Source organism: Brachionichthys hirsutus, chromosome 16 (genome assembly GCF_040956055.1).
Source record: "Brachionichthys hirsutus isolate HB-005 chromosome 16, CSIRO-AGI_Bhir_v1, whole genome shotgun sequence".
Lineage (NCBI taxonomy): Eukaryota > Metazoa > Chordata > Actinopteri > Lophiiformes > Brachionichthyidae > Brachionichthys > Brachionichthys hirsutus.
Window position 1 is genome coordinate 9,993,634 of NC_090912.1, and position 25,447 is coordinate 10,019,080.

Consider the following 25,447-nt stretch of genomic DNA (forward strand, 5'->3'; position numbering starts at 1 on the left):
TTTTAAAATGTTTGCCTACGCAGTAAAATTGATGCCATTCCATTATATGTTTGCTGTAATGATCACATCAACAAACAGGTTTCAGATGCAAACCCGATTTAATTATTGTGGAATCGAGCTGTGAGCACAATATCACCATCATGACATACAGCAGGCGCAGGTTAACATTAGCTTCAGTGATACGAGGTAGCTTTCATCTCCATCAAAGCAGCGGCTATACCTGGATCTGTCTGCTGGTTGGTGCCGGGCTGCCGTCTGCTAACTGCTCCAGTCAAAAAGAGCACAATGAAAGGATTGAAAGTTAACTGAAGCCATGGGGCAGTTGAAGTAAAACAAAAAGCTAAAAGTCAGGAGTTTTCTAGTATTTAAAGGTCCCATATTATGAAGAACTCACTTTTCCCATGTTCCTACGCTATTTTGGTGGGTTTGGGTCATTATCAACCCAAAAACAGCAAAATAAACCATCCAGTCAACCCTGAGTAGTTTCTGTAGTTCTGTAATCAAGTACAGAAATGCTCCTGGAAGAAATCTTCGTTCATGTGACGTCACATTGTTAGAACGTGCACAAGATGTGCGTGAGCATTCATGCACATTCATTGTTTTCGTTTTAGAGGCTTTTCTGACAGAGTTGTTTGAGACAGAAAAGAGGGACGCTGTCCTGCAGCATCTGTTTGCTATTTTGACCAAAGACTGGCATATTGAAAAATGTCTCATTGAAAAATGATATAATATGTAATCTTTAAGTTAAATGTTGTAAAATGAAAATCTCACTATTTTAAAGAGAGGTTTTCCTCTTCCTGGTTCCTTCTTGACAAGGTCTGTAATATCACAAAGGTTTAATTCCAATTTACGGTTGCACAAATCAACAACAGTATTATGTAATCATAATATAATCACCTCTTCCACATTTCACAGAGCAATGCAAAGTTTAATTTGAACTAAATTCTGTAAACCTTTTATATATTCTACTAACAAACAAACAAACAGCAATGAAAATGTAACCTCCTTGGTGGCGGTCTCTGTCTCTCTATCACTTCCCTATCCATCTCCTTGTTTTTAACTCTCTGCCTACCTACCTACCTACCTCTCTCTCTCTCACTCTCTCTCTCTCAACCCAGCTGGTCAGACAGATGAACGTCCACCATGAGCCTAGGTTCTGTCCAAGGTTTCTGCCTGTTAAAGGGAAGTTTTTCCTTGCCTCCATTGCCAAAGTGCTTGCTCTTGTGGGTCAAGTTGGGTTCTGTCTTGCCCTGCTACTCCTGTAAAGTGCCTTGAGATGTCGTTCTGTTGTGATCTGGCGCTATAGAAACAAATTTGAATTGAATTTAAACTGTGAAAATACAGTTTACCATGAAAAGGCATAAAAAGTACAAACTACTGATATTAACAACGTATTGACGTATGATTACTGGCTGTAAAGATTGGATTAGATTAGAGTAGATTACATTACGTAACACCTCTCTGTGTAAGAGCGCATGCTGTGATGAGATTGCATATATCTTCCTCTATGTGGCTGCTTGATGTGACGCTCTGATGCTTTTTTTAGAATTTAAATTTAAAGATTTTTAACAGCAACAGAGCATTTGGTACAAATATTATCATCCACATAATGCAATCATAGTAGTAAGACTAAGACATCATAAACACATAAACATTTTTAGATGCAGTTTTTGTATCTGGGATTTACATTAGTGACAAAACCAGAATTACCAGGACTCATTATCCTTTTTTGTTAGCTTTTACATTGACTAGCCTCCTGCTGGACGCCAACGCGATTTGGAGATTTGTAGTTGCAGTCGTAATAAGTAAGTTATTAATTAGATAAAGTGGCGGCGCTGCAGTTCCTCCAACACAGACTAGGGGTCATCTTAGCAACAATGTCTAAAATATACCGTAATTGCTGAACTATTATGCGCACCTGTGAAAAAGCCGCACCCACTGAATTAAAAAAAATATATATTTTGTACTAAAATAAGCCGCACATATTCGTAAGCCGCAAGTGCATTAAGACAAATGATATTTAACGGAACACGGCTCGTAACGATATCCGCAGCAGGTCTCCAAGGTGAACAGCGTCTGGCATGTTAGATCAAGGGAAGTCGGCAAATCAGATCCGTAACTTCGGGATAAGGATTGGCTCTAAGGGCTGGGTCGGTCGGGCTGGGGTGCGAAGCGGGGCTGGGCTCGAGCCGCGGCTGGGGGAGCAGTCGCCCCGTCGCCCTCCCCTCTCCGCCCGTCGGAGGCTGCGCGGCGCGCGCGCGCGCCTGGCGGGGTGTCCCCGTCCCCCTTGCCCCCGTGCCCCTCATCCTCCGTCCGCGGGAGCGTGGTGCGGCAGGGGTGGGGACGCCCGGGAGGTCGAGGGGGTGGGTTCCTTCCCCGCTACGCGGCGCGTCCGACGCCGCGTAGCGGATGGCGGACAGGCGGCGGGGACCGGGTACGGCGGTCCGGCGGCGGCGACTCTGGACGCGCGCCGGGCCCTTCTCGCAGATCTCCCCAGCTACGCGCAAGCGGGGCTTTCCCTCCGGGCGGGCGGGCGTTAATTTTGTAACGAAAATAAATAGGCTTTAACGAAACACGGCTCGTAACGAAAGTGGGAAAATATACGTAAATTTGCCGCGTCGTTGCATAAACCGCAAGGTTCAAAATATTGGAAAAAAGTAGCGGCTTGTACACCGAGAATTACGGTAATAATAAATAATAAAATATAGTCCTGAAGTATCTAAAAACGATTTTGCATTTAAATTCTCTCCTTGTATTTGAGTTTGTAGTCTGGTGCGCCGCTATACATACATTTCATCAGAAATATTTTGTGCCACCTCTGCCTAAGGCGAAGCTTCACTTTCATCATCAATATGAATAATGCATCATCGATTTTCTCCTTTTGGGATGCATTTTCTCTTCAGACGAGATGAATCAATCTATTAATAGCCTGCAAGAAAAATGTCGTCCTTTGATGAAATTGTCTGTGTTATAATAATAGCGCACCTTTAATTGCCTGGATTGAGTTAAACGCCTCTGCTTGTGTGCAGGGGGGGGGGGGGGAGAAGCATGTTTAATAGTGAACAGTGCACGCAGATGGGCCAGCGGGTATTACGCAGCACTGATCAATAATTCATGACACTCTCAGACGGAACCTCGGATCAGAAACTAAAAATAATTGTGAAACCGAATAAGAATTTCACACGAATAAACGAGGTGCACGCTAGGAAAGAGTGAAAAACTGAGGCAAGAGAGAAAGCAGCCTCTATCCCAGACTGTCCTTTCCCCCCCTCCAGCTCCCATCCTCCTGCTCCTCTCATCCGCCCAGCCCCTCCACCATCGCCACCCGCTGCCCCTCTTCCATTGTGTACTTAGCTGACATTTTTGTAATCCAGTGGGTTTCTTTGTGGCTGTGAAGCTGCACTTTGGCCCCTAATGGATCAGCCAATGGGAAGAATTGCCATCCTGTTGTATCTATCAAGGTCAAGTGTGTGTGTGTGTACCTCCATGTTTGTTTGGAGGTGAACGGACCTTGTTAGAAGTACAAGCCTCCGGTTTAAAGTGCATCTCTTCCTGATGTGTTTAATAGGTTGCAAAGACAAACTTAATTTCCTTGTTAACCTGTTGTAAAATATACTTCATGAAACTCTTCGTTGGGTTTTGTCCGCTGCTGATGCCCAACTCTCTGCCATGTCCATCAGTAGATTTGGACCATGTCCATCTTCCTTGTTGTTAAACTGGTCTCTTCCAGTCCCAGAGGATGATTCTCTTACCAGACAGTTTGCATGTTCTCCCCGTGTCTGCGTGGGTTCTCTCCGGGTTCTCCGGCTTCCACCAAAAACATGCAGCTTAGGCTGGTTGGTGACACTAAATTGCCCGTAGGTGTGTGTGTGTGTGGCTGATTGTCTGTCTCTGTGTTGTCCTGCGATGAACTGGCGGCATGTCCAGGGTGTACCCCGCCTCTCGCCCATTGACTGCTGGGATAGGCTCCAGCTTGGCCCGCGACCCGGTGCCGGACAAAGCGGTTGGAAAATAAATGAATTAAAGAGGCTACTACGTCTCACTGACGGAAACTGTTAAATATTCGGAGCTAAATAGCAAAATAATTGCAGAACATCATTTTTAATGAAAATCATTCTACATAAGAACCCTTACTTTTTCTGGAATGTTTTTGATTTGGGTTTTTGACTACCGGTAAGCAGAACTCCACACAGACACAGCACAAAAGCAAATTTTATATTCTGCAGATTCACTTTTCTGGCATGTTGCCTTATTGGGGATAAGTAGTGGCAAAGTTTACAGTTTCCTCATCTCTCGGGACATAACGAATTGCGTTCAGCGGCTATGAGACCTGAGGACACATTATAAACATTACACGTTGTTAGCTGAAAGATGAGACACGTCTGAGACAGAAGACACACTTGCTGTGAGTCAGAGTGACATGTCGATGGATCGGATTTTAGAAGTGAGAGGAGGAGGAAGAAAGACTTTTGGCCACACTGTGACCTGTCACAGTTTCATGGCTTCATGGTTGTCTGCACAGAAGGAGCGTTTTGTGAATGAAGACTGAATCAATGGGACACGATGACACGTTTTGTGACGGCACATCCAAGGAGATTGGCAGGTATTCTGTGGACACCGCCAGCTGTTTGAGGCCTCTTATCTGCATGAAAAGACAGCCTTTTTGAAAGGAGGCTGCGTGCCTCTCTGTGGCGACGCTGGCTGTGCTGTTGTGATGCCATTGAAACACACACAGCAACATCTATTCTGCACCAGAGAGACAGAGGTGGCTGAATGCATATGTGTGTGGATGGCGGTCAATCTTGCCAGTGCTGTCAGACACAGAGAAGATAAAAGTACTAATGGCCTGGGATGGAACGCTTAGCGGTGCATGAGAGTGTGTATGTGCACACCAACAAAGCTGCATCCAAAATGTTTCTTATTCATGGCTGCTTTAGGGCATTCAGGGATGGCCGTTCTCGCGTTCTATTTACCAGCCCCCTTCCCTCTCTGTCTACATGTGACCCTCCATTCACATCCACTTCACTGAGATGCACGAATAAGCCCCATGAGCATCATACCGAACAGTTGGAGGCAAAATGATTCCACCCCACATTGTAAATTAAGTTCAATGATAAAATACACTATTAATCAGCTGTTTGCATGAACCAGATCAGACAAGATCAGTTTACATAGCCAACAATACAACATATATCACAAGTGAAATTATAATACACAATTTAAAGTGTCAACATTTTGCATCACTTGTTGTAGCAATCATTGTTCAATTGTAATCAGTGCTGAATGTGAACTTCAGCACTGGACAGCTCAATATGTAGCTCCATATGGAGCTGTCCAGTGCTGATCCTAAAAGTGACGTCTTTTCCGCGGCATTGACTCGGGGTGTGTTCTTTATCTTGCTCACTTCGGTTGTTTTTTTTGGTTTCTGCATGTCCATGACGAGACAAGGTGGTGGCTTTTTGGTTTTGCTTTGATTTTGTATCGATTATCTTTGTTCCTGCGTGATGATTGCATTTGAATGGAACTAGATGTGTTAATTTATTCCCATCACAAACTTTGGTTCATACTTATGATTTTTCTCATTTACAGTATGGCTTTATCTCTAACAATTTCTAAGTCACAACCTTTTCAAAAAGTGATATCAAAACTGAATATTTTATTGTAATTACTGTGGCAGCTAAAGAGTTAAATAACAAAATAAATAGTTATTTAACAGCATGTTAAGGAGTAGTTACATTTATTTTACATTAAATGACATTACATTTAGTTACATTTTTTACTGTGTTACGGTTTACATTTGGCCTTTGGAGGGCAAACATAATGCTAATGTGGCCCTCGGAGAAAATGAGTTTGACACTCCTGATTTAGCGCTACTTTGCCTGCATGGGTGAAACTGAGGCTGTTCAGGCCTCTAATGCTTTGTCTGAATATGCAGCGCCCTCTTCTGGTTACAATAGGGAAGCAATAGTGGAATAGGTTTCCTGGTCCTTTACGGTAGCCGATGAGGGGAGGGCAACTTTGATGCTCTGTTTACAAATAAAAACACAAATGTTCATTGTGTTCCTGAAGGCAACTTTTTTCATGACTGGAAATGAAAGGCCTCTCAGATTTATTTATAACCAGTGTCTTCTACATTTAAATCTGAAAAATATTTTGTTGTTAGGAAGAAAAGTAAAAAAAATAAAATAATTGATGGCAATCGAAAACATTCACGCATGAATTGATTGTTGTGGTTTGACTGACACATTATTTCCCCAGGAATAAAAGCTTTCAATCTCACATTGAAATGATCAAAACTTCCTCGACGTTTTCTTCTGTCTGTTTCAGGGTGAAGTCATCCAGCGGTTTAGTGAAGGTGTTGTGCACTTGTGGATAAAAGCGCCATTTTTTTGTATGATGGCTGCTTAGGGTCAGTTATTGAATTTTAACCAAGGAGCCCTTGTCAAATATCTCTTTTTAAATATCACATTTCAAGACTATTAAAATCAATGAAAACGTCGAGTGTTTCTCAGACCATATACATCATAAAATAATCAGATTAATTCCAAATGTGATAAGGTTGACTTGTGTTGGCATAGTAGTCACAGAACATGAAGTATCATCAATAGCACCTTTATTGCAATACAAACAATACAAATGAATACAATAAAATCATTGCAGGTAAACAAAATAAAAAAAAGATGGAAAAACCTGCATGCTGTAAACCCATCAGCCTGTGAAATAATATTTAATCTTTATTCAATTGCTAGTCTCTTATTTAATATATATATATATATATATATTTGTATAATCATTTTCTCCACTTGTTTGCTGAGTGAAGTTCTTCATGTTAAGGGTTCACATTTTGCTTGTTTGTGTAAATGCTCAAGAGTTGGCATGTAAAATATAGTAAATTTGTCTGTAATAAAATTCAGAGTTAAAATGTTTATGTGGGATTTTATTAACCAAAGTGTTCAATCATATGAAATAACACTAAAAATGGATTCATTCACACATTTCCGAGAACGATCCATGAATGGGAGCAAAGCGGAAATCCAAACACGTGATCTCCATCCGCGAACCCGCAACAAGTCGCTACATTTTGTTTCCGTTTGTCGCGGCGCATCCGGACGACGCAACTCCTGCACCGGTCACGTGGTTTTTTTGTTAAAGCGGTACGCACCAATCCGGGGTTTCACGCATGCGCACTCGACACGGTGCTGACGCGCCAGTGTTGTTCGTCCCATCCCTACCCAGAAGACACTGCGGCAGTTGAGCAATGCGTTTCGGGCAGTGAGAGGAGGAGATTTAGGACATTGGAGGCTGCTCTATCACAAAGAATAATGGTAAGTCCGCGTAAACGCAAGCTGCTGTTTAATAACTGTAATGTTGACGCATCCTTCCGGTTGTCCGACTGCAGAGTTGCCAACGAGCAGAGTGGTTGCCGAAAGAAAACGTGACATCAGCCAACATTGCGCTCGTGCGTAATTACGCACAGCTGTTACGCGTCCGATAGACGCCATTGTAATCGGAGTTCCTGGACTCTCGCGGGACCACAGTACACACATCCTTCGCTTGTTGAATTTATCTCATGTTTTTATGTTATGAAATGATTGTTTTATAAAGTGGCACAAAGGAAGAGGCCGCATTATGAGCTGCCCTTTATAGAAGCCAACTGTAATATTTGTTGTTTATTTGCTTCAGTGAACGGATTGAGCAGAACCACACTGACAGTACTTCTAATGTTTTGGAGGGAATTGGGCACGGATATGATACTGATAGGAAAATGTCCATTGCCAAATTACAGGTTACGTTTTATGATTATATGCTGACTCATTCAGAGTCTTACTTCCTCTTTTATTATTTACAGAAATTGAAATAAATAGCCTGTTGAACAAACATTTTTATTGCAATCTTTAAATTGGAATCTTTATCATTCAGTTAGTTGTTTTTCCCGATCTCTATTCAGTAGGATTGTCTCTTCTGATTTCAGATCAGCCCACATGGTGCCGTTCATTAGAGTAATATTGTGTGTTGAATGAGGGTAAACTCTGTAATCCCAAATCGGAGAGTAAATTTCCACACGTGACTGATTTAAAAGCTCAACTTGATCAGGCCTTCAAAGTGGTGTCAACCCTGTTTCCAAAGCGACATGAATACGAGACACAATAATTATGTCCTATTGATTCCCTGCATTTCTCTTCAGCTCTATGCACCAATCCTTTTCTTCTTTCCTCTCCCCAGACCAAGCGATCCAGCTAGCTGCTCGCGTTTCCTGTAGCATTCCTGCGTGTTTTGGGTTATGAGCAGCACCAAGCTGCATCACTACAACAGATACCCCGACGAAGCAGCAGCAGCCACCGCATCGCCCATCTCCAGTGGGCCCTGCACTCCCCCAGCTGACCCCAGCAGCGGGGTTAGAGACCCTAATGAGATCTGATACACAGAGATTCTAAAGCAATATCCACTTTATAGTTGTGAGAGTTTCTGATGGTCGCCCTGATTGTTACTCGAACCCTCCTCTCTTCTCAACAGAGCAAGATGGAGGCCTCATTTGGCCCTACCTTGGCACCCGGGGCTGCTGGAACTAAAGGTAACACCTTAATGACTTTCTTTGAGTCACTGTAGTCCTCCATTATCTGGATGTTATTGTTTTGTGAATTTACCTATATTTGCTGCCAGCAGAAGGGTCCACCACTCACAAGCAGCACAGAAGAACCCCCTCCTCCTCCAGCACGCTCACCTACTCTCCCCGAGACGACGAAGATGGGATGGTACGCTCATAAACAGGCCTTTTCTATACTATGAAACAGGAATGAATTCACGAGGCTCATACATTTGATGGGTTTTAATAGTGGAACCTTGGTAGTCGAACAAAAAATGGAGTTTAAAATGCCCCGGAATGAATGAAATTATGTTTGAGAACCGAGGTTCCACTCTACTCTTGACTGGAAGAAGTGACATTTTCTGGAGTATGACGTTTGATGAAGAAGCTTTGATTTGCTTTCTGTTCTTCCTCTCAGTCCAACATGTCTCTGCGCTCCACGTTCTCCTTGCACGAAGAGGAAGAGGACACGGTATGAGTTCCACATTTCATCATCATACCTTGACGTATACCCGTTTTAACATTAGAACAGAAACCACCACGAGTACTCAGACAGTGATCATGTAACTTTGTTTGTGTGCAGGAGCCGCAGATTTTTGCTGAGCAGCCTTCAGTAAAGTTATGCTGCCAGTTGTGCCGTAATGTTTTCAAGGACCCTGTCATCACAACATGTGGGGTGAGTTCTCTGTCCAGCGGCTTCTTTCTGTCCGCTCTGCTCACTATCGCTTCTCTGCATGACTGTTACCCACGCGTAAGGCTGCGTTTGATAATGCTCTGATAAACGTTGCAACAAGTTTATCAAATCCTTTCCCAAAGCGACATTCTTCTAATTGTAGTTTAGCAACTGGAACTCGGCATGGTCAGCCCGTTCAGCTGTGTTGATGCGTGATTCTGATTTTACTTGTAATGATATTAAGTAATAATATAACAGCTGACATTTAAGTGGCGATCCATCCCACCAAAAGCCTCTGAAGAATTTTAGGGTGTTGAATCAGCTGCTGTTCTCGCTGTAAACTGGAAAATCACTGAGAGCGCAGACCTCCACCAAGCAGCTCATTGACCTCATAATTAGGTTCACACCGTCCCCAGGGTGATCTGGATCATTGCCAAAAGGTTCTATATTGGTCCTGATGTTTTTATACACCAACCATGAAAAGTAAAAGTGAATCAGAGTTGATTTGTATTTTTAACAGATTGTTTTATAATCTGTAAATCGGGTTTACAATGTTAAAATGTAATCATTGTTCCTAACTTCATTCTTGATTCGATCCAGATAGAATTTGGTGGTAAGATAGACGCCCCCACCCTACATGACTGTGTCAAATTCCGTAAATATCGGTCAATAATTAGCTGAGATATTGAGGAACATCTGTTCCTGGTAGCATTCCAAACATTTCCTGAAAATGTCATCAAGATTCGTCCAGAACATTTTGCTAACAGACGCCTGGACGGACAGACAAACAAACGCCGGCGATTACATAACCTCGACGGAGGTAACTCGAGCTTGATTGGCATAGCAACAATATCCAAGGGCAGGGCTTAGTTTCTGCTCTGTTTCTTTTAAACTTGTAATGAGAAGAACATTGAACTCATAACGGTTTGCTATAAACGTTTGTGTTTCGTCCTCAGCACACCTTCTGTAGACGATGTGCCTTGACTTCAGGTGAGGATATTTGCTTGCGCCATTAGTCGCCTGCTTAGTTGTCAAACATGATCGTCATTAATGACGGCTATATTCTCTTTAGACGCTTGAGCTGCTCTTAAACATGTTGTCTGTTAGACCTTGTGATTCTGTGTCCTCTTCAGACAAATGCCCCGTGGACGTGGCTAAGCTAACGGTCGTAGTGAACAACATCGCGGTGGCTGAGCAAATCGGAGAGCTGTTCATTCACTGCAAATACGGCTGCAGGGCCATGGCCGGAGGCGCAGGCGCGGCTGCGGCTTCCGCTTCCACAGTGGCAGGGAAGCCCGGCGCGTATGAGGTGGATCCGCTGGGTTGTCCGTTCACCATCAAACTGTCTGCCCGCAAGTAAGCGTTCCAGAACGGGATGTGATGGGATGCTTTCGCTGCTCCCACATGAATGCTGCAACGCGCTGTCTCTGCAGAGAACATGAGGCCGGCTGTGACTATAGGCCAGTCCGTTGCCCAAACAACCCCTCCTGCCCCCCTCTGCTCACCATGAACCTGGAAGCACACCTCAAAGAATGTGAGCACATCAAATGTCCACACTCCAAATATGGGTGAGTCCTAAAGACATGCAGCGTAATCAGTTTAGCGTTTCAATTCAATGTTTTATCGTTCCTCCATTAAAAGCACTTCATCTCCTCTCTTCTCCGGCCTGACAGCTGCAGCTTCATCGGTAACCAGGACACGTATGAAACACACCTGGAGGTGTGTAAATTTGAGGGTTTGAAGGAGTTTCTCCAGCAGACTGATGACAGGTGAGCGCCTGCATTTTTAACGCTGGTTGGTGTCAGGTTAAGTGTTTAACAACTTTTGAACCTCAAAAATGTCTGAAAGACATCTGCATAAAATCCCTTTTGACCCTGTCCAGGTTCCATGAGATGCAGCTCACTCTGGCCCAGAAGGACCAAGACATTGCTTTCCTGCGCTCCATGCTAGGCAAACTGTCTGAGAAGTTGGATCAGCTCGAGAAGAACCTGGAGCTCAAATTTGGTAGAGAAAGAATTACAGCAAATGTTCCTGCTTGTTAGGCCGAATGAGACGTAGAAGCATGCAGTTAAGGCAAAGTGTCTACTGTGTTAATGTTTATGACAAGATTATCCTTTATGGAAGCAGTGCTCAGGATCTAAGGGCCTGAGATCTCATGCTTCCTGCTGGAGTGACTGCATTTTTTTTTTTTAATTCTCCATCACAACATCGAAACCGTGTGTCCTCCTCTTTTCCTCAAAGTTATTGTTGTTATTTTCAGATGTGTTGGATGAGAACCAGAGTAAACTGAGCGAAGACCTTATGGAGTTTCGTAGAGATGCCTCCATGCTGAATGTAAGCAGGAGGGCCTTAGAAATAAAGATGGAAGGATTGTAGAAGGTGTGCTTTACGTTAGTTGTTTCCTATCTCTGCAGGATGAGCTGTCCCACATCAATGCCAGACTCAACATGGGGATCCTGGGCTGTAAGTCTCGAACTTTCTGCTCTCCTTCAATGCTTTCTTTCTTCATTATTCTTCACTTCAGCAGAGGCGTGCATGTCATGAAACTTGGCTGAGTTGTGCATTGTGTAATCAATAAAGTTCTGCAGATTTGAAATGTGACTGCATTCTTCGGCCATTATCTTCTCCGTCTGCCACATCGGACTCTTCCTTCCTTTCGTAATCAGCAGCTGTCTGCGTATCCTCCTGCTTCCAGCTCTGCTTCCTGTCTCCTCTAGTTTAGTTTTACTGAATACACTGAAGCCCAGTATATGCAGAACAACACTAGTAGGATTATATGCGCGTCAAAACGGCTGAACCTGCGATATTCTGTTCCTGGCGTGTCAGATCAAGCTCCAAACACTTGACTTGTCATAACGTATCCAGTGAGTTCTTTATTAGGCCAGTAAATCATCAGCTAAAACTTGATGAATTAGGATTTATGAAATGAGGCACACATCCTGTCTTACTGTGATTGCTTCTGTTTGCAGCATATGACCCTCAGCAGATCTTCAAGTGTAAGGGGACGTTTGTTGGCCACCAGGGTCCAGTTTGGTGTCTCTGTGTCTACTCCACTGGGGACCTGCTCTTCTCTGGATCCTCGGATAAAACTATCAAGGTAACGGGACAAGCGAAAGGCGGCATTAGCACCGAGAACAAAAAATGGCTTCATTTTATAGTGGTGTCTCAGGTAGCTACACATTTCAGCTATTCATGACACAAACATGATGTTAATTCCTCCTACAATCCTATGTGTGAGAATCTAGAATCATAGATTTGTAAAGGACACTGCTTTATTGGCCATCTTTGTACCACCTCAAGAAGCATCCCAGCACAAATGCATTTGGTAACTTGTACAAATTGATGTAATAGTTCAGTCTTTGAGCAGCGAGTCATCCGTCTCCCATCTTCTGCTCAGGTATGGGACACCTGCACCACCTACAAGTGTCAGAAAACCCTCGATGGCCATGACGGCATCGTGCTGGCGCTGTGTATCCAGGGGTAACAAAATTAACACGTGCATTAAAAGCGAGTCTGGGAATGAGCAGCCGTCACCAGAACGCGATCTCTTCTTCCCCCCCCACAGAAACAGGCTGTACAGTGGCTCTGCAGACTGCACCATCATCGTGAGTAATGTTAACTTGCACAGTTGTAATTTTATGCATATTCTCAGTGGAAAAGATGAGTTCACGTCTTCCTGTTGTGCGTCTTGTGTAGGTGTGGGACATCCAGACCCTGCAGAAAGTCAATACGATCCGTGCCCATGACAACCCTGTGTGCACACTGGTCTCCTCCCACAACATGTTGTTCAGCGGTTCCCTGAAGGCTATCAAGGTACACAAATGTGCACGGTGCATCATCCGGCGTTTGCCGTGTCGTTAGCTTTAGCCTTCAGCCATCGATCACTAAGTAATGATTATTGTGTTTAGAATTCATCTGACACAACATCTGCCTGCAAAAATAAAAAATGAAACGCACACAGTCTTTGGTATGAGCTCATCCCAGTGGGAGGAGTCACACGACTGCAGTATTGTGGTGATCGTCATAGCCCGACTGAAACTCCCAACGTTCCCGGATTGAATGTGCTGAAGGCTGGAAAATCTGCCGTGTTTGGTGCTTGATTCGTTTAGACGTGCTTCAATGATTGTGGTCGTACAGCCCTCCGTTTGTGGGATGTGTAATGAAGAGGAGTATAAAGATGTGGCTCAGCAGGGAGAGGAGGAGGAAGCACACAGTGCAGAGTGATGTCTTTGGCCTTGTCTTTGTTACCATGGTTACAAGCTAGTGAGAGAAGGGAAGGGGGTGATTGTAGTGTTTCTCAGGGACTTGTCTCACCAACACCTCCCATTTCAGCTCGGTGACGTCGTGCACACTTTGACACACAGTGTCCCCCCCCCCCCCCCCCCCCCCACAGCCCAGCTTCATTCAGAGAGTTTTTGTGTTGCAGATACACACACGTTAGAGAAATGTGGTTTGTAAGACCACATGTTAACATCTTAGTTTTTCTTTCTATGGCTTTGGCTTCACTTTTTTCATCCTTTCTAAAGCTGTCTTTGTGTGTTCAGGTGTGGGACATTGTGGGCACGGAGCTGAAGCTGAAGAAGGAGCTTACTGGCCTGAACCACTGGGTTAGAGCGCTGGTGGCCTCCCAGAACCACCTGTACAGTGGCTCTTATCAGACCATCAAGGTAGGCTGAGGACGGAGACTGCTGACCAAGTAAAAGAGAAGAAACAAGAGTTCAACTCTTAAAATGTCAGATATGTTTGAATGTTGTGGCAACAGCCTCGGTGTAAGTCCAGGGTCAGTGAACGCATCACACGAGCAGGTAATCGGGGAGAACCTTCCGACTGCCTCGAGCACAGACCTGTCTCCTGTAGCATGGATTTGGCAAACACGTCGTTTAAATGAATGGGCTGTAATGAATATGTAGCTGTTGTGTTTTGATGTGTACTCTGATGCCGTTGATTGTTCATGAGGTGCAGCAGGATGAAGATTTGAACACATTGTTTGGCAGGAGCTACAGAGTTCTGTGCCGGTGACGGCTTTGAGTGGGATTCGCGTGGCTCCTGGCATTAAATTTGGAGTTAGAAATGAGTTCAAGTTGCCAGAGCGACCAAAAATAAATCTCCAAGTGGTTTGTGGGAAATATCAGCACACGACTGATATATATGTTTAAGTACTTGACCTAGTGTGTGTGTGTGTGTGTGTGTGTGTGTGTGTGTGTGTGTGTGTGTGTGTGTGTGAGTAAGTAAGTAAGCTGGTCAGCAATTAGTTTCTGTCCCTAGTACTACATATAAAAAGGACTTTGTGTCTCTGTCTTGCCGTTGTGCTGCAGTCGGTCACTAATGAATACCTCAGGGAGGCTGTTGAGAGATGAAGGGATGGACTGGTTTTTGGGAATGAGGGATAAAAGGAGGGATGGAGCAGACTTGGCTCCTCCTCTAGCAGCACTTAGCTGCAGAAAGCATTCAGAAGATGCTTTGCTGTGACAAATGTTCAGAGGAAAAACATCCCTTTGAACACGTTGGCAACGAAACAACTGACTCAAAGGAAATTCTGAAAGACGTGAAACTCTTTCAGTAATTTCTCCTCTAAAACACAAAATGTCTTCTTTTAGTGACTCCTGTTTTTTATGTTTCATTAATTGTTCTTGCAAACTGGCTAGCGGTGGACTGCATGTTGAAAAACATTGCCATTATTTAATCGTTTCTTTTGCAATTAATCTAAACATCAAGGCTTATTTGTTGGTCTTTTAGCCTTTGTGTGAAGAACAGAGACACAAAGGATTGAGCAGAGAGCGAGGAAGAAGCCTTGTGATGAAGTTCAAAGCTCCATCTTTGCATGTCATTTATGAGTTTTTAATTCAGAATATAACGTGATGAATGCATTCGTATTCATTTCAATTAGGGTTGGGCGTTCATTTTCATATACCGGTATAAATGATCTCTCTCTCTCCATCTATCAGATTTGGGACATCCGTTCTCTGGAGTGTGTTCATGTCCTGCAGACCAGCGGGGGCAGCGTCTACTCCATCGCCGTCACCAACCATCACATCGTCTGTGGCACTTATGAAAACCTCATTCATGTAAGAGAGATGTCCACACAATACCAGAAAGCATCCCCCCCCCCCCCCCCCCCTTCCCGTGACACAAACGGTGAAAGTGTCGTCTTGTCTCCAGGTGTGGGATATCGAGTCTAAGGAGCAGGTCCGGACCCTGACGGGTCATGTGGGGACGGTTTACGCCCTCGCTGTCATCTCCACCCCGGATCAGACCAAAGTATTCAGTGCCTCCTATGACCGCTCCCTCAGGGTGAGAACCGCCGGACAATACTGTCTGAATTTAAAGTACGGTGGAACCTCAGTTCTCAAACGGCTCGGTAGTCGAACAAAAAGTGGAGTTTAAACTGCCTCTGAAGTCGGACACATTTTCGGACTTCGAACACACGAGTGGAGTCGAGGCGAACCCAAGACACCGGGACGAAGGCGGAGTCTAGAAAGAAAGACTGTGCACGTTTTTCTCTTTGTATGCCTGTTTTTTTGCTTTGTTCTATTTAGCTCTTTGTCATGGATCCATGAGGGGATCCAAAAGGGGAAAGTAGTGAGAACAACTGTTGAACTGAAGAAGGAAATGATCACAGAAGATGAAAATGGCGTTTGTGTCTCAGATCTTGCTGCGTCGACTTTTCTTAAAAAAGCTGAGCTAAAGAGAAGTATAAAACCCAGAAGGACAGTTACCCAGTCATTTTCTGGAGGGGGATTCCCTTTCAAAGGAATAACCCTTCCCTCCCTCCACATGTCATCACACACAGCCACAAAGGAATGTAAATGATAGAGAATTGGGTTAAATGTACTTTAATGATGGTTTTGTTTCTCGTACTAGTTACACCTTTATGTGTTATTTGTTCTTTAGATACACAGAGTTGCATGTTAACTGTGGGCATGTAAATGGATATTTACCTGGTACAGTACTACGTAATGAATCGTGTTCGAAAACCGAGGTTCCACTGTACCCGAAACATGAAATCAGTTCTGGTCAGTAAAGCAAAGGATGTCAAGTTGTGTGTGTGTGTTGCGTTGCCTAGGTGTGGAGCATGGACAACATGATCTGTACACAGACCCTGCTGAGACACCAGGGCAGTGTAACGGCTCTCGCCGTCTCCAGAGGGCGGCTTTTCTCCGGGGCTGTCGACAGCACCGTCAAGGTACGACTGATGATTCTGAATGTGCTGTGAGTTCACATCGCTGAGCGCTAATCCATCCAGCAGCCTTTAACTAACACAACGTCACACGGCACGACTAGAATAATATAAAACTCCTGAAGTACCGTCTCTGTCTTTCTGTCAGGTGTGGACATGCTAAGAGAGCAGCCTCTCTGCGGGTGTCCAGGCTGGGTCGCACGATGCCATGAAGTGGAAACTACTCGCCTGACTTCCTCCTCCGGCCCCGTTTCTTTATGACTTAACCCGCACAGACCTATAATAACAAGCTATATATCTATAGATATCTATATCTAGTTATAGGCCCCCGCGGGCCTCAGGCTAGACCTTCGGTAGCTTTCACAGCCTGAAAACTATCGAGTGTGGTCCAAAGAACTGAACCAAGACCTACAGATAATGAGTCCATCAAACTGGTCGGCTCCTCGGGTAGAAGAGAAGCTGACCAACCACAGGACTGCGACTGTAGAGCTGCCAATGTTGCAGCTCGTCATGAACGACAGTACAACTAAACTCTGATTTAGAGTTAAATTCATTTAGAAATCGTTGGACCTCCTCAGTCTCATGACATTGATGCGTACTGTAAGATGCTACACTCTCATATTACATACATAAATCATGCATATTAGTCATTGCTTTTAATATATACAGAAATCTATTTTGGTTTTAGAGAGTCTGGACTGCCGGAACCGTCCAAACGACACTTGGTCGTGGACCGTCTGCAGACGGACGGCGGAAAACGTCGTTGTCTCTGCGACTTCACGCCATCTTTGTTCCAGCAACCTACGATATGTGGACAGGTTGGTGGTCGGTGCAGTTTGTTTAGGGACAAATGTGATTTACCTGCAATGGAACAAAAAAAAAAAAAAGCCTTAAATTCTAAAAGCTCCCAATCAGCTCTTCTATGAGCTAATTGGGATTTGAGTACACAAATCCAGAAGAAGCGTGGAAGTGTTTTATGACTTACTGCAGTCGCAGCTGTTTAACCAGTGTGCATTCAGCGCTGATGAAGATGTCGCGTGCAGCTCTTCATCGCTTAAACAGCCGGTATATTAACACACCAGTCTGGAGCCTTAAGCTACAGCTGTGACAGCAACCAGAGCCCGACTGGGTGACGATGAAAGGAAGGACGCCCTCACGTTTCTGTGAATGGCCTAACTCAAAACCAAGGTCTGCTGATCTCAGACCAGCGGCGATACCGACGACGACGGAAGGAACTAAATATTGTTCTGGTTCCAGTGAAGAACCGAAGGTGCGCTGAAGTAACACCTCCCTGCTTGCTAGCTGTCACCCAGCTGCAATCAGCTTTTATAAACACCTTCTCATGAGTGAAGACTGTCAGACATTCAGATTTGATTTCAGTGCCATGTTAGAGCTGTATTCAGTCACTCACCGGTTGTAGAAATGCCAAAAATAACAGATGTGCCCAAGAGAACGACTCACACGTCTGTAACAGAGAGGGGTTTGCGGGGAGACAGTTTGTGTTGTCTGTTGTTACGTCTCCATGAGTGCCATAGGTGTGGATGAATGTGATGCGAGTCGTCCTCCACTCTCCCGGTGTCTCCCCCCCCTCCCCCGTCTGATCTCTATCTTCAGAGTGAACATTACAGATTAACACTGATTGTTTAAAGGTCTGCCCTCCAATGTTCCAGGACCCATATTGGGTTGAGAATATAAAAGCTGACTGAACTTGCCTGGGAGGCTGCTGTCATTTTGTTTCTGCAATTTTGTGACGGGTAGCAAACCATTTCCTGTTGGCCTTTATGTCCTTTGGATTGAACCAATTTGATCCCAGACACCTTCCTGGGCGTGGCCGGGGCCAATAATGTTCCCTTAGACCAATCAGATTCGTAGGACGTTAGCCTGATGCAGCACAGGCTTCAAGGGGAGGGCCATGTGATTCAGTAGGAGGACGCCATTTTGGATCCAGCAACAGGCGTGACTTTATACAATATAAACATCGGGGTGAATGACTGGTAGAGGCACCATATATTTGTGAGTTGTTACTTTCATAGACACATATTTTATACGTTGGTAGTGATGATTGCGGACCCATATTTGTGTCTTTGTTTGTCATTCACATGTTGCGCTGGGTTGACTTTAATCGTTTCCCTGAAAAGACACGTGTTGGATCACTGAAGTGTGTTTCGCTGAATGTGATGCTTGTTCGGTTGCATTGCTATCGTGATGGAGTTATTGACACAGTAACGGTTGTTTCATTTCCTTTCTGTCACTTCTTATTTTCGTTTTTTGTCTCTGAAGCTTACCACACCGAGCTGCGATGCTGTGCGTATGGGAAATAAACTGCCTTGAGATCAATCGAGAAGCCAGTCTGTTGAATTATTACAGTAGCCTTGGGGAGAACAGTCTTCACTCATCGGCAGTCTCAATGTTTTCTTTAATACTTATAAACATGTATGCCTGACTTGATCACTGATCAATAAAGCTGTTGTACACGTTGAGAACTTCTTCTCTGTTTATTTTAAATGCAATCATCACGCAGGAACAAAGATAATTGATACAAAACCAAAAAGCCACCACCTTGTCTTGTCATGGACATGCGCAAACCAAAAAAAACAACCAAAGTGGGGAAGATAAAGAACATTCCCCGAGTCAATGCCGCGGAAAAGACGTCACTTTCAGGATCAGCACTGGACAGCTCCATATGTAGCCGGCTACATATGGAGCTGTCCAGTGCTGATCCTGAGCTCCATATGTAGCCGACTACCTGTGGAGCTCGTTACGGCCCGTTAAAATGGAGTAGTAGTAGTGTTAGAGCTTTATTCCGATTATAGTTTCAGAATGATAGCACTGCTTCTACAATTTTTTATAAAAAATAGTATCACTTTATTCTCTTTAATACCAATTTAACTCGAAAGACAGAGATTGCAGACCCTCGCCTCCAAAAGACTATTGGATCTTGTGAGACAGTAAACAGGGCTTCCGGATCAGAGGGGCCAAACCTGCTCTAGCTTGCTGCTCCGGAACGGGAAAAGATACAACTTTTATGTTGCACCCCTGAAATGAAATGGACTGGACTCACGTTCATCTTCGTTTGGAGACTTTTAATTACAGTCCTCGGTTCAGTAACGTCAAGTAATATTTTTGTCTCCTGCGTGCTACAACACACCTTCTGGACTATTTTTCCCATCATGCCATTCGTGTCCCTCCCTCTTGAAGTGACACGCCCATGTTACAGCACAGGCACAATTCCAGATGTAAAAAGAAATCTAGAATCTGGATCCAGATCCGGATCAACGGCATTCTCGGGGACAGAACCTTGCTTGTGTAAAAATTTTAAGTCCATTGGGTTACTAGTTTTTGAGTTATGCGCGTGGACAGACAAACAAACAGACGGACCCAATTGCAATACCGTTGCCTCCCCTTCGGCGAGGGTAATAAAAAGCTAAACAAAACTTAAAATGAGCTTTCTTGCGAAGTAAGATGACAAACTGGATACTGCTATGTTCTAAAGTTCTCATCTCATCCCTGAATCCACCTGGAGTCGAGTGTTTTAAATTCTAAGGGACTTTTGAAGGAATGACCCAGATTGGGTTTATAATACATGTAGTACATGAAGCTCTGATTGGCCATACGGTGCTGCCCCCTGGAGGATGACCTTCACAATACACAACTCGATGAGAGTAGACTGTAGAGGCTGGGCGGAGTAGTTTGTGTAGAACATTTATTTATGAGCAGATTGCCATAGATGCAGTCACTGCGAGCACACACACACACACACGCACACGCACACACACACTCCAGTCTACAAGCAGAGCAGCATGTAACACACAGCTTCCCTCAAGCATTCAAATACAGTCAGTGCAGAGCAGAGGAGACAGCAGTCTGATGAACACAGACAGGAAATCAAGTCAAACAGATGGTGTCTTCATCTTTTAAGAAAATCGAAACTTTTTTTCTTCATAACATCGCTCTCTGTGTGTTTTTATTTTTTATCACTATCTGTGATATTTTACCTTGCTAGCCCAAACACACTTTGAATTAATGTCTACAATATTATCAAAATGAGACCCAAGTAAGGAGGAGAAGCGCTAAAACAAATACATCTTCAACACAACGGGCCTTGCTGACGGGGAGCTGCAGCTGGGAGGGCAGGAGGTCACGGCGTTGTCCAGAGAGCTAACACTGACGTTAACCCCTGCTGCAGGTTGTGTTACCATTCATTCACACACGAGTAGATTAAAGAACTTCTGCTTTGCATAAAAAAACCTCAACACTTGGGAAGCTGATTCTCATCTCGACAGGCATCAGGGCTGCGTTCAACAGCAAACTTGATTTTAGTTCACTTCTCTAAAAACTTCATGGTTGGTGGTATTTCATTTGATGCAGCGATTGCTACACATTCAGTCCAGCCTGTGTTCAATAAGCAAAAGGTAATTGAGAGTTGACAAATGTTTGTTCCGGTCACTGTGGATGGACTCCTGGAACATGTAGTCCTGTTACTGCAGCAGAACCAGCACCAGGCATCGTAGCGTCATCAACCTGTGGCTGTTCTTGTCGCTGAAAATGCCTGACTGCTAAAAGCAGGGTTCGGTCGTGACCGAACATGACCTGAAATCGTTCTCATGTAAAATGTTGAGTGCAGACCTAAAAACCAAACGTAAGCTTTCATCACACGTCCGGTAACTGCTGGATGAACACGCGAGCGAGCACAGATTTGTACATATAGATGGAATACAAATTGATATTTTTCTTCTCATTTTTACTCTTTAAATGAACTAGCATGTGGAAGCATCGTGTGAAGCTGTCCTATTGGAATAAGGTGGGTTTTAATGAGACTGTGTGTGTTTATGTTAACACAACTTTTACCCGGGTTTCCTTTAGGTCTGATGATTTGATATTATGATCATCACATCTCAGTGGTGGAGGTGGGCAGTATTCTCTTTATGAATGGAAAAACAAAAGATACATGGAGATATATATATATATATATATTGTGCATACCCATCTACTGTATTGTAGTCATCCCAGAATCACAAAGCAAGGCACATGTTTCAAATAAAAGACAAACAATGCATTTAAAATAATACTAAAATGAACAGCTTTAACGGTTAACAGATGCCCTACATTGATTTACCAGCTCGGACCACTAAAGCATGGAGAAGCAAACAGGTTCAACACTCAGATCAGATCTGTTTAAAAATAGTCTTCAGGATAACACACACACATCATAAATACACTTCTTGCAAATATCCATATATATATAATCTCAATGTGATCATAATTTAAATACCACAACTATTCTCTGTATTCTTATTCATTCACATAAGGAGTGTGGCTGCTGCGTGACACCTAGATCTCTGAATGGGCTGGGGCGCAAATGGAACGTGACGCTGGTGGGTTTGAGGACCTTAAAGGGGCACTGCACCAATTTCACACATATTAGTCCTGATTACAAGACTAAAGTATTGTGTGGGCCTGATGCTGCTTCAATGATGTCACCAGGGATTATTAAATGGAAGGCTTTAAAAGCCTTTGTTACAAACTCTGGTTCATGGAGTGTATCCAAGTACAGCGCCTCAAATGTAAGACACTGTTGAACTGCATTATGGGAAGTGTAGGTGCAAAAAAGAAATAATGACATGCCCCTTTAAATGCTTCCCTGCAAGAAACCCAACAGCTTCACAGATACCATTAGCACCATTTTCTGATGCGCTGTCATGGCAACACACCATGTAGTAAACACGGTGATGCAGACGAGGATGGTGAGGGTGATGATATAGATTGTCATGGCAACATAGGGTGTGTGTTTGGGAGACATGAGACAACAGACAGATTAGATGTCAGGAAGATTTTCAGCCCTAATTTAAAGTTTTATTTCCCCGTGAAATAAATTCAGGGATCCCACACATGAACATGTCTTAAAGTATCAGGGCAGATATTAAGTTATGTTAACATTTAATAGCAATTTCATTCATGTCCATAGAAAATTCAGTGCTTTCACTGTCGCTTACATTCATTCACTCAAGGCAGGGTGCAGACAGGCTCTAACAGGAGAATAACCCACACCATGCTGCACAGCCGGCCGCCGGTCGAACTCAACTTTTCATGAGACATCCTAAGCCAGGGTGCAGAATGGCAATATCAGTAAACAGAATAGAATAATAGAAATGTAATTAGAAGATTTTGGAAGTTGGCAAGTGAACCTCTGTGAACAGAAATCACGATTCAGGCTGATGTGTAACCGCATAGGTAACCTGTAACACTGGATTAAAGATCTTTGGAGATGCATTATAAGGAAACTTATATCTGAGGGAAGCAAAATATTTTTTACGAGATCATCTGCAGATGCTCAATGTCGATAAAGGTTATTCCGTTTTCTGAAGGCGTGTGGCAAACCTGCAAACTCACATCTGTCTTGTCTCAATAATTCAATTCATTCTGCGTTCAGACCACCTGACTACACCCCCACCCCCCACCCCCCATTTGAAGTAATCTTGTGCAGGCTCCTGTGTGTATGTGTGTGCGTGCGTGCGTGCATGTGCAAGCTGGTTGCATGAGTCATTGTGCTTCTTCTGCGTGAGTGTGTGCGTATGTATGTGTCGGGTGATTATGGGGATGCATGTATGATGCAGCCGGATCAGGAAACTGAATATGCTCCTGATGTTGCGTCGATCTGCGAGCTCACGTTCACACACCTCAGGAGATAAATATTCTTGTTTTGGTCACGGATAGAAATCTTTCCACCAAGTCATTTACATTGTCACAACACCAGAGGTCACCATTCCACACAGAACCAAGACATCAAACCAAAGAGCTAGAGATTCATATTTATCAGTATATTATATATTACTGTGCTAATGCAGGTTTTTTCAGTAGATATAAACTCTCCATGCGTAGAATGTACACATACCATACTATGATTCATTACACAGTTGGTTTTTCAATCTGTAATAGTTTAGTTTTTTTGTTTGATAGCTTCAGGATTTCATGAGGAGTTCTGAAAAAGACCCACTTTGACTGCAGTCTCCATCTTCATGTTTGTTCGTTCCCTCTGCCGCTTTGCTGTGGTCCTTTTTTTTAAAGCCCTTCCTCTTTTAGCATCGGCCCATTCGTCACTCTTCAGCTCTCACTTGTCCACGCCTGTGGCACTGCTCCATTGTCATTTTCATCATCACCAGCAGAGGAGAGGAGGAGAAAAGAGTGGAAAAACGTGGACAACAGGAAGAGTGGGATGAGTTTTACAGACGATAAAGAGGAGAGAGAGAGAGGTATATCGCCCAATGTGCCTTCTGAGTCACTCCTGCTGCAGTGTTGGTGTTGAAGACGCGCTGAATGGTTTCTATGGTTACTCCAACATGGCGTCCAGCTGGTCGGCCAGGTCATCGAACATGCTGCCGATGTCATCAAGGATGCTAACCGTCGTCTTCTGCTCGGCCACAGAGCTAAATGAAGAGCAAACACAGAAACTCAGCGCTAAACCAGCTGAAGGGGAAAACTTCAGATCTATGTTGAAAAACCTACATGGTGGTGGAAAGACCAGCTGCATCACGTACAAAGGGAGCAGCTCCAGATGTTGGGCTAAACTATCAACAGCTGCAACCCTCATGGCATGTTGGGGTCACTGGAAGATCTATCAGCTGCTTGCAACAACCGTCAAATAAGAATATCTTAAATGTCCTGCAGGTCTGTCCATGCTTCACCTGTAACGTGCCTTGAGATAACTTTCTGTTCTGATCGGGCGCTATAGAAATAAAATTGAATTGAATTGAATTAAAGCTCAATACACTGGATTTAAAGTTTTTTATACATTCAATAACATTTTAGCTTTTAGTTACCCCCTGGATATCATCCTACGTAGACTAATTTAAGCAAAGCTATTTCTGTTAAGGTCTGTCTTTACGTAAAGCCTCCATGTCTGGACTCCAAGATGTTTAACACTCCTGGAAAAACGTACAACTAGAAAATCACTCGGAAAGAGCAAACCTCCACCAAGCTGCGCATTCCCTTTGTAATTGAATGTACACTGTCCACATGGTGATCACAGTTGCCTGATATAAAATCTGATGAGAATCTCTGGTGGGATTTAAAGAAGGTGGTTGCAACAGGTAAAACAGGAAGATTCCAGAACTGGAGGCATTTCTTCACGAGGAATGGGCTAAGATTCCTCAGGAATGCTGCCAGATCTGGTGTAGGATGTGTTCATCATGTTAGCAGGAGGTCATAGCCCCTACGAAGAACTAACCTGTTTGGTTTTATTATTGTAAATAGCTGATAAATAATGTATTTTGAGTGTGTGTGAACATGCATGTTTATGTGAGTGTAAGACTGTGAAGGGGTGTGTGTGTGTGGGGGGGGGGGGGGGGGGGGCTCCTTACTCCTCCTGTCGTAGTATCTTGTCCTCCACAGCCTGTAGAGCCGCAGCCAGCGATGCACTCGTCTCCTCCAGTTTCTGATGCACCAGTAAGTCCACACTGGAGTCCGTTGTTGTCGGGCCCAGTATTGTGACTCCATCCCCTGTCATCCCGCTGTCCACTGACACGCCCCCGATGGAAGAGCGAGGGGGCTTGACGGGTGCTGGGGTTGGACTGGGAGTGGCAGGAGTCTGGGGTGTCTGTGGTGTAGTTGGGGTCTGAGGGGTGTGGGGGCTCTGGGGAGATGGGCTCAGGGGCTTGGCATTTGGTGGGCTGGGGATGTTGGATAGGGGGAAGGTTGGGGGTGAGCTGGTCTGTCGGGATACAGCAGCGTGTTGCTTGATTGGAGCGGGGGCTGAGGTTAGGGAGGAGGGACTGGTCATGGAGTGGATGAGCTTGGATGGCTTGGGGGCTGTAGGTGGGGGCATGGGTTTGGGTGAGACGGGTGGAGGCATCTTCTTTCCTTCCACTAGAGAAATGAGGAGGGAAGAAATGAGTAAGTCTGGATCAGTCATCATCTGTCCTGCTCTACTGAGCTGTTGTCTAGATACTCAGGAAACATTTCTGTAAAATGAATTGTATTCTTTTTTGAAATCAATAATTCAACAATCAGTTCGACT

General features: G+C 44.2%; 2 protein-coding genes across 2 annotated transcripts in view; one reads left to right on the forward strand and one right to left on the reverse strand.

Moving 5' to 3' along the window:
* Positions 1-8,281: 8,281 nt before the first annotated feature.
* traf7 (TNF receptor-associated factor 7) lies at positions 8,282-18,911 on the forward strand. Its single transcript, XM_068749568.1, has 21 exons — positions 8,282-8,395; positions 8,515-8,572; positions 8,662-8,753; positions 9,003-9,056; positions 9,168-9,260; positions 10,214-10,247; positions 10,391-10,613; positions 10,691-10,825; positions 10,931-11,026; positions 11,140-11,261; positions 11,518-11,591; positions 11,672-11,720; positions 12,227-12,354; positions 12,655-12,737; positions 12,823-12,862; positions 12,954-13,070; positions 13,802-13,924; positions 15,203-15,322; positions 15,417-15,548; positions 16,321-16,440; positions 16,583-18,911. The coding sequence occupies exons 1-21, from the start codon at positions 8,282-8,284 to the stop codon at positions 16,595-16,597; spliced, it is 2,022 nt and encodes a 673-aa protein (XP_068605669.1). The 3' UTR covers positions 16,598-18,911.
* A 4,850-nt stretch (positions 18,912-23,761) lies between these two features.
* caskin1 (CASK interacting protein 1) overlaps positions 23,762-25,447 on the reverse strand; it is a 54,198-nt gene continuing 52,512 nt past the window's right edge. Inside the window, exons 22-23 of the mRNA XM_068749863.1 lie at positions 24,792-25,296; positions 23,762-23,858 (exon numbers count right to left, since the gene is read on the reverse strand). Of these exons, the coding sequence (XP_068605964.1) occupies positions 23,762-23,858; positions 24,792-25,296 (602 nt within the window). The remainder of the gene's footprint in view (positions 23,859-24,791; positions 25,297-25,447) is intronic.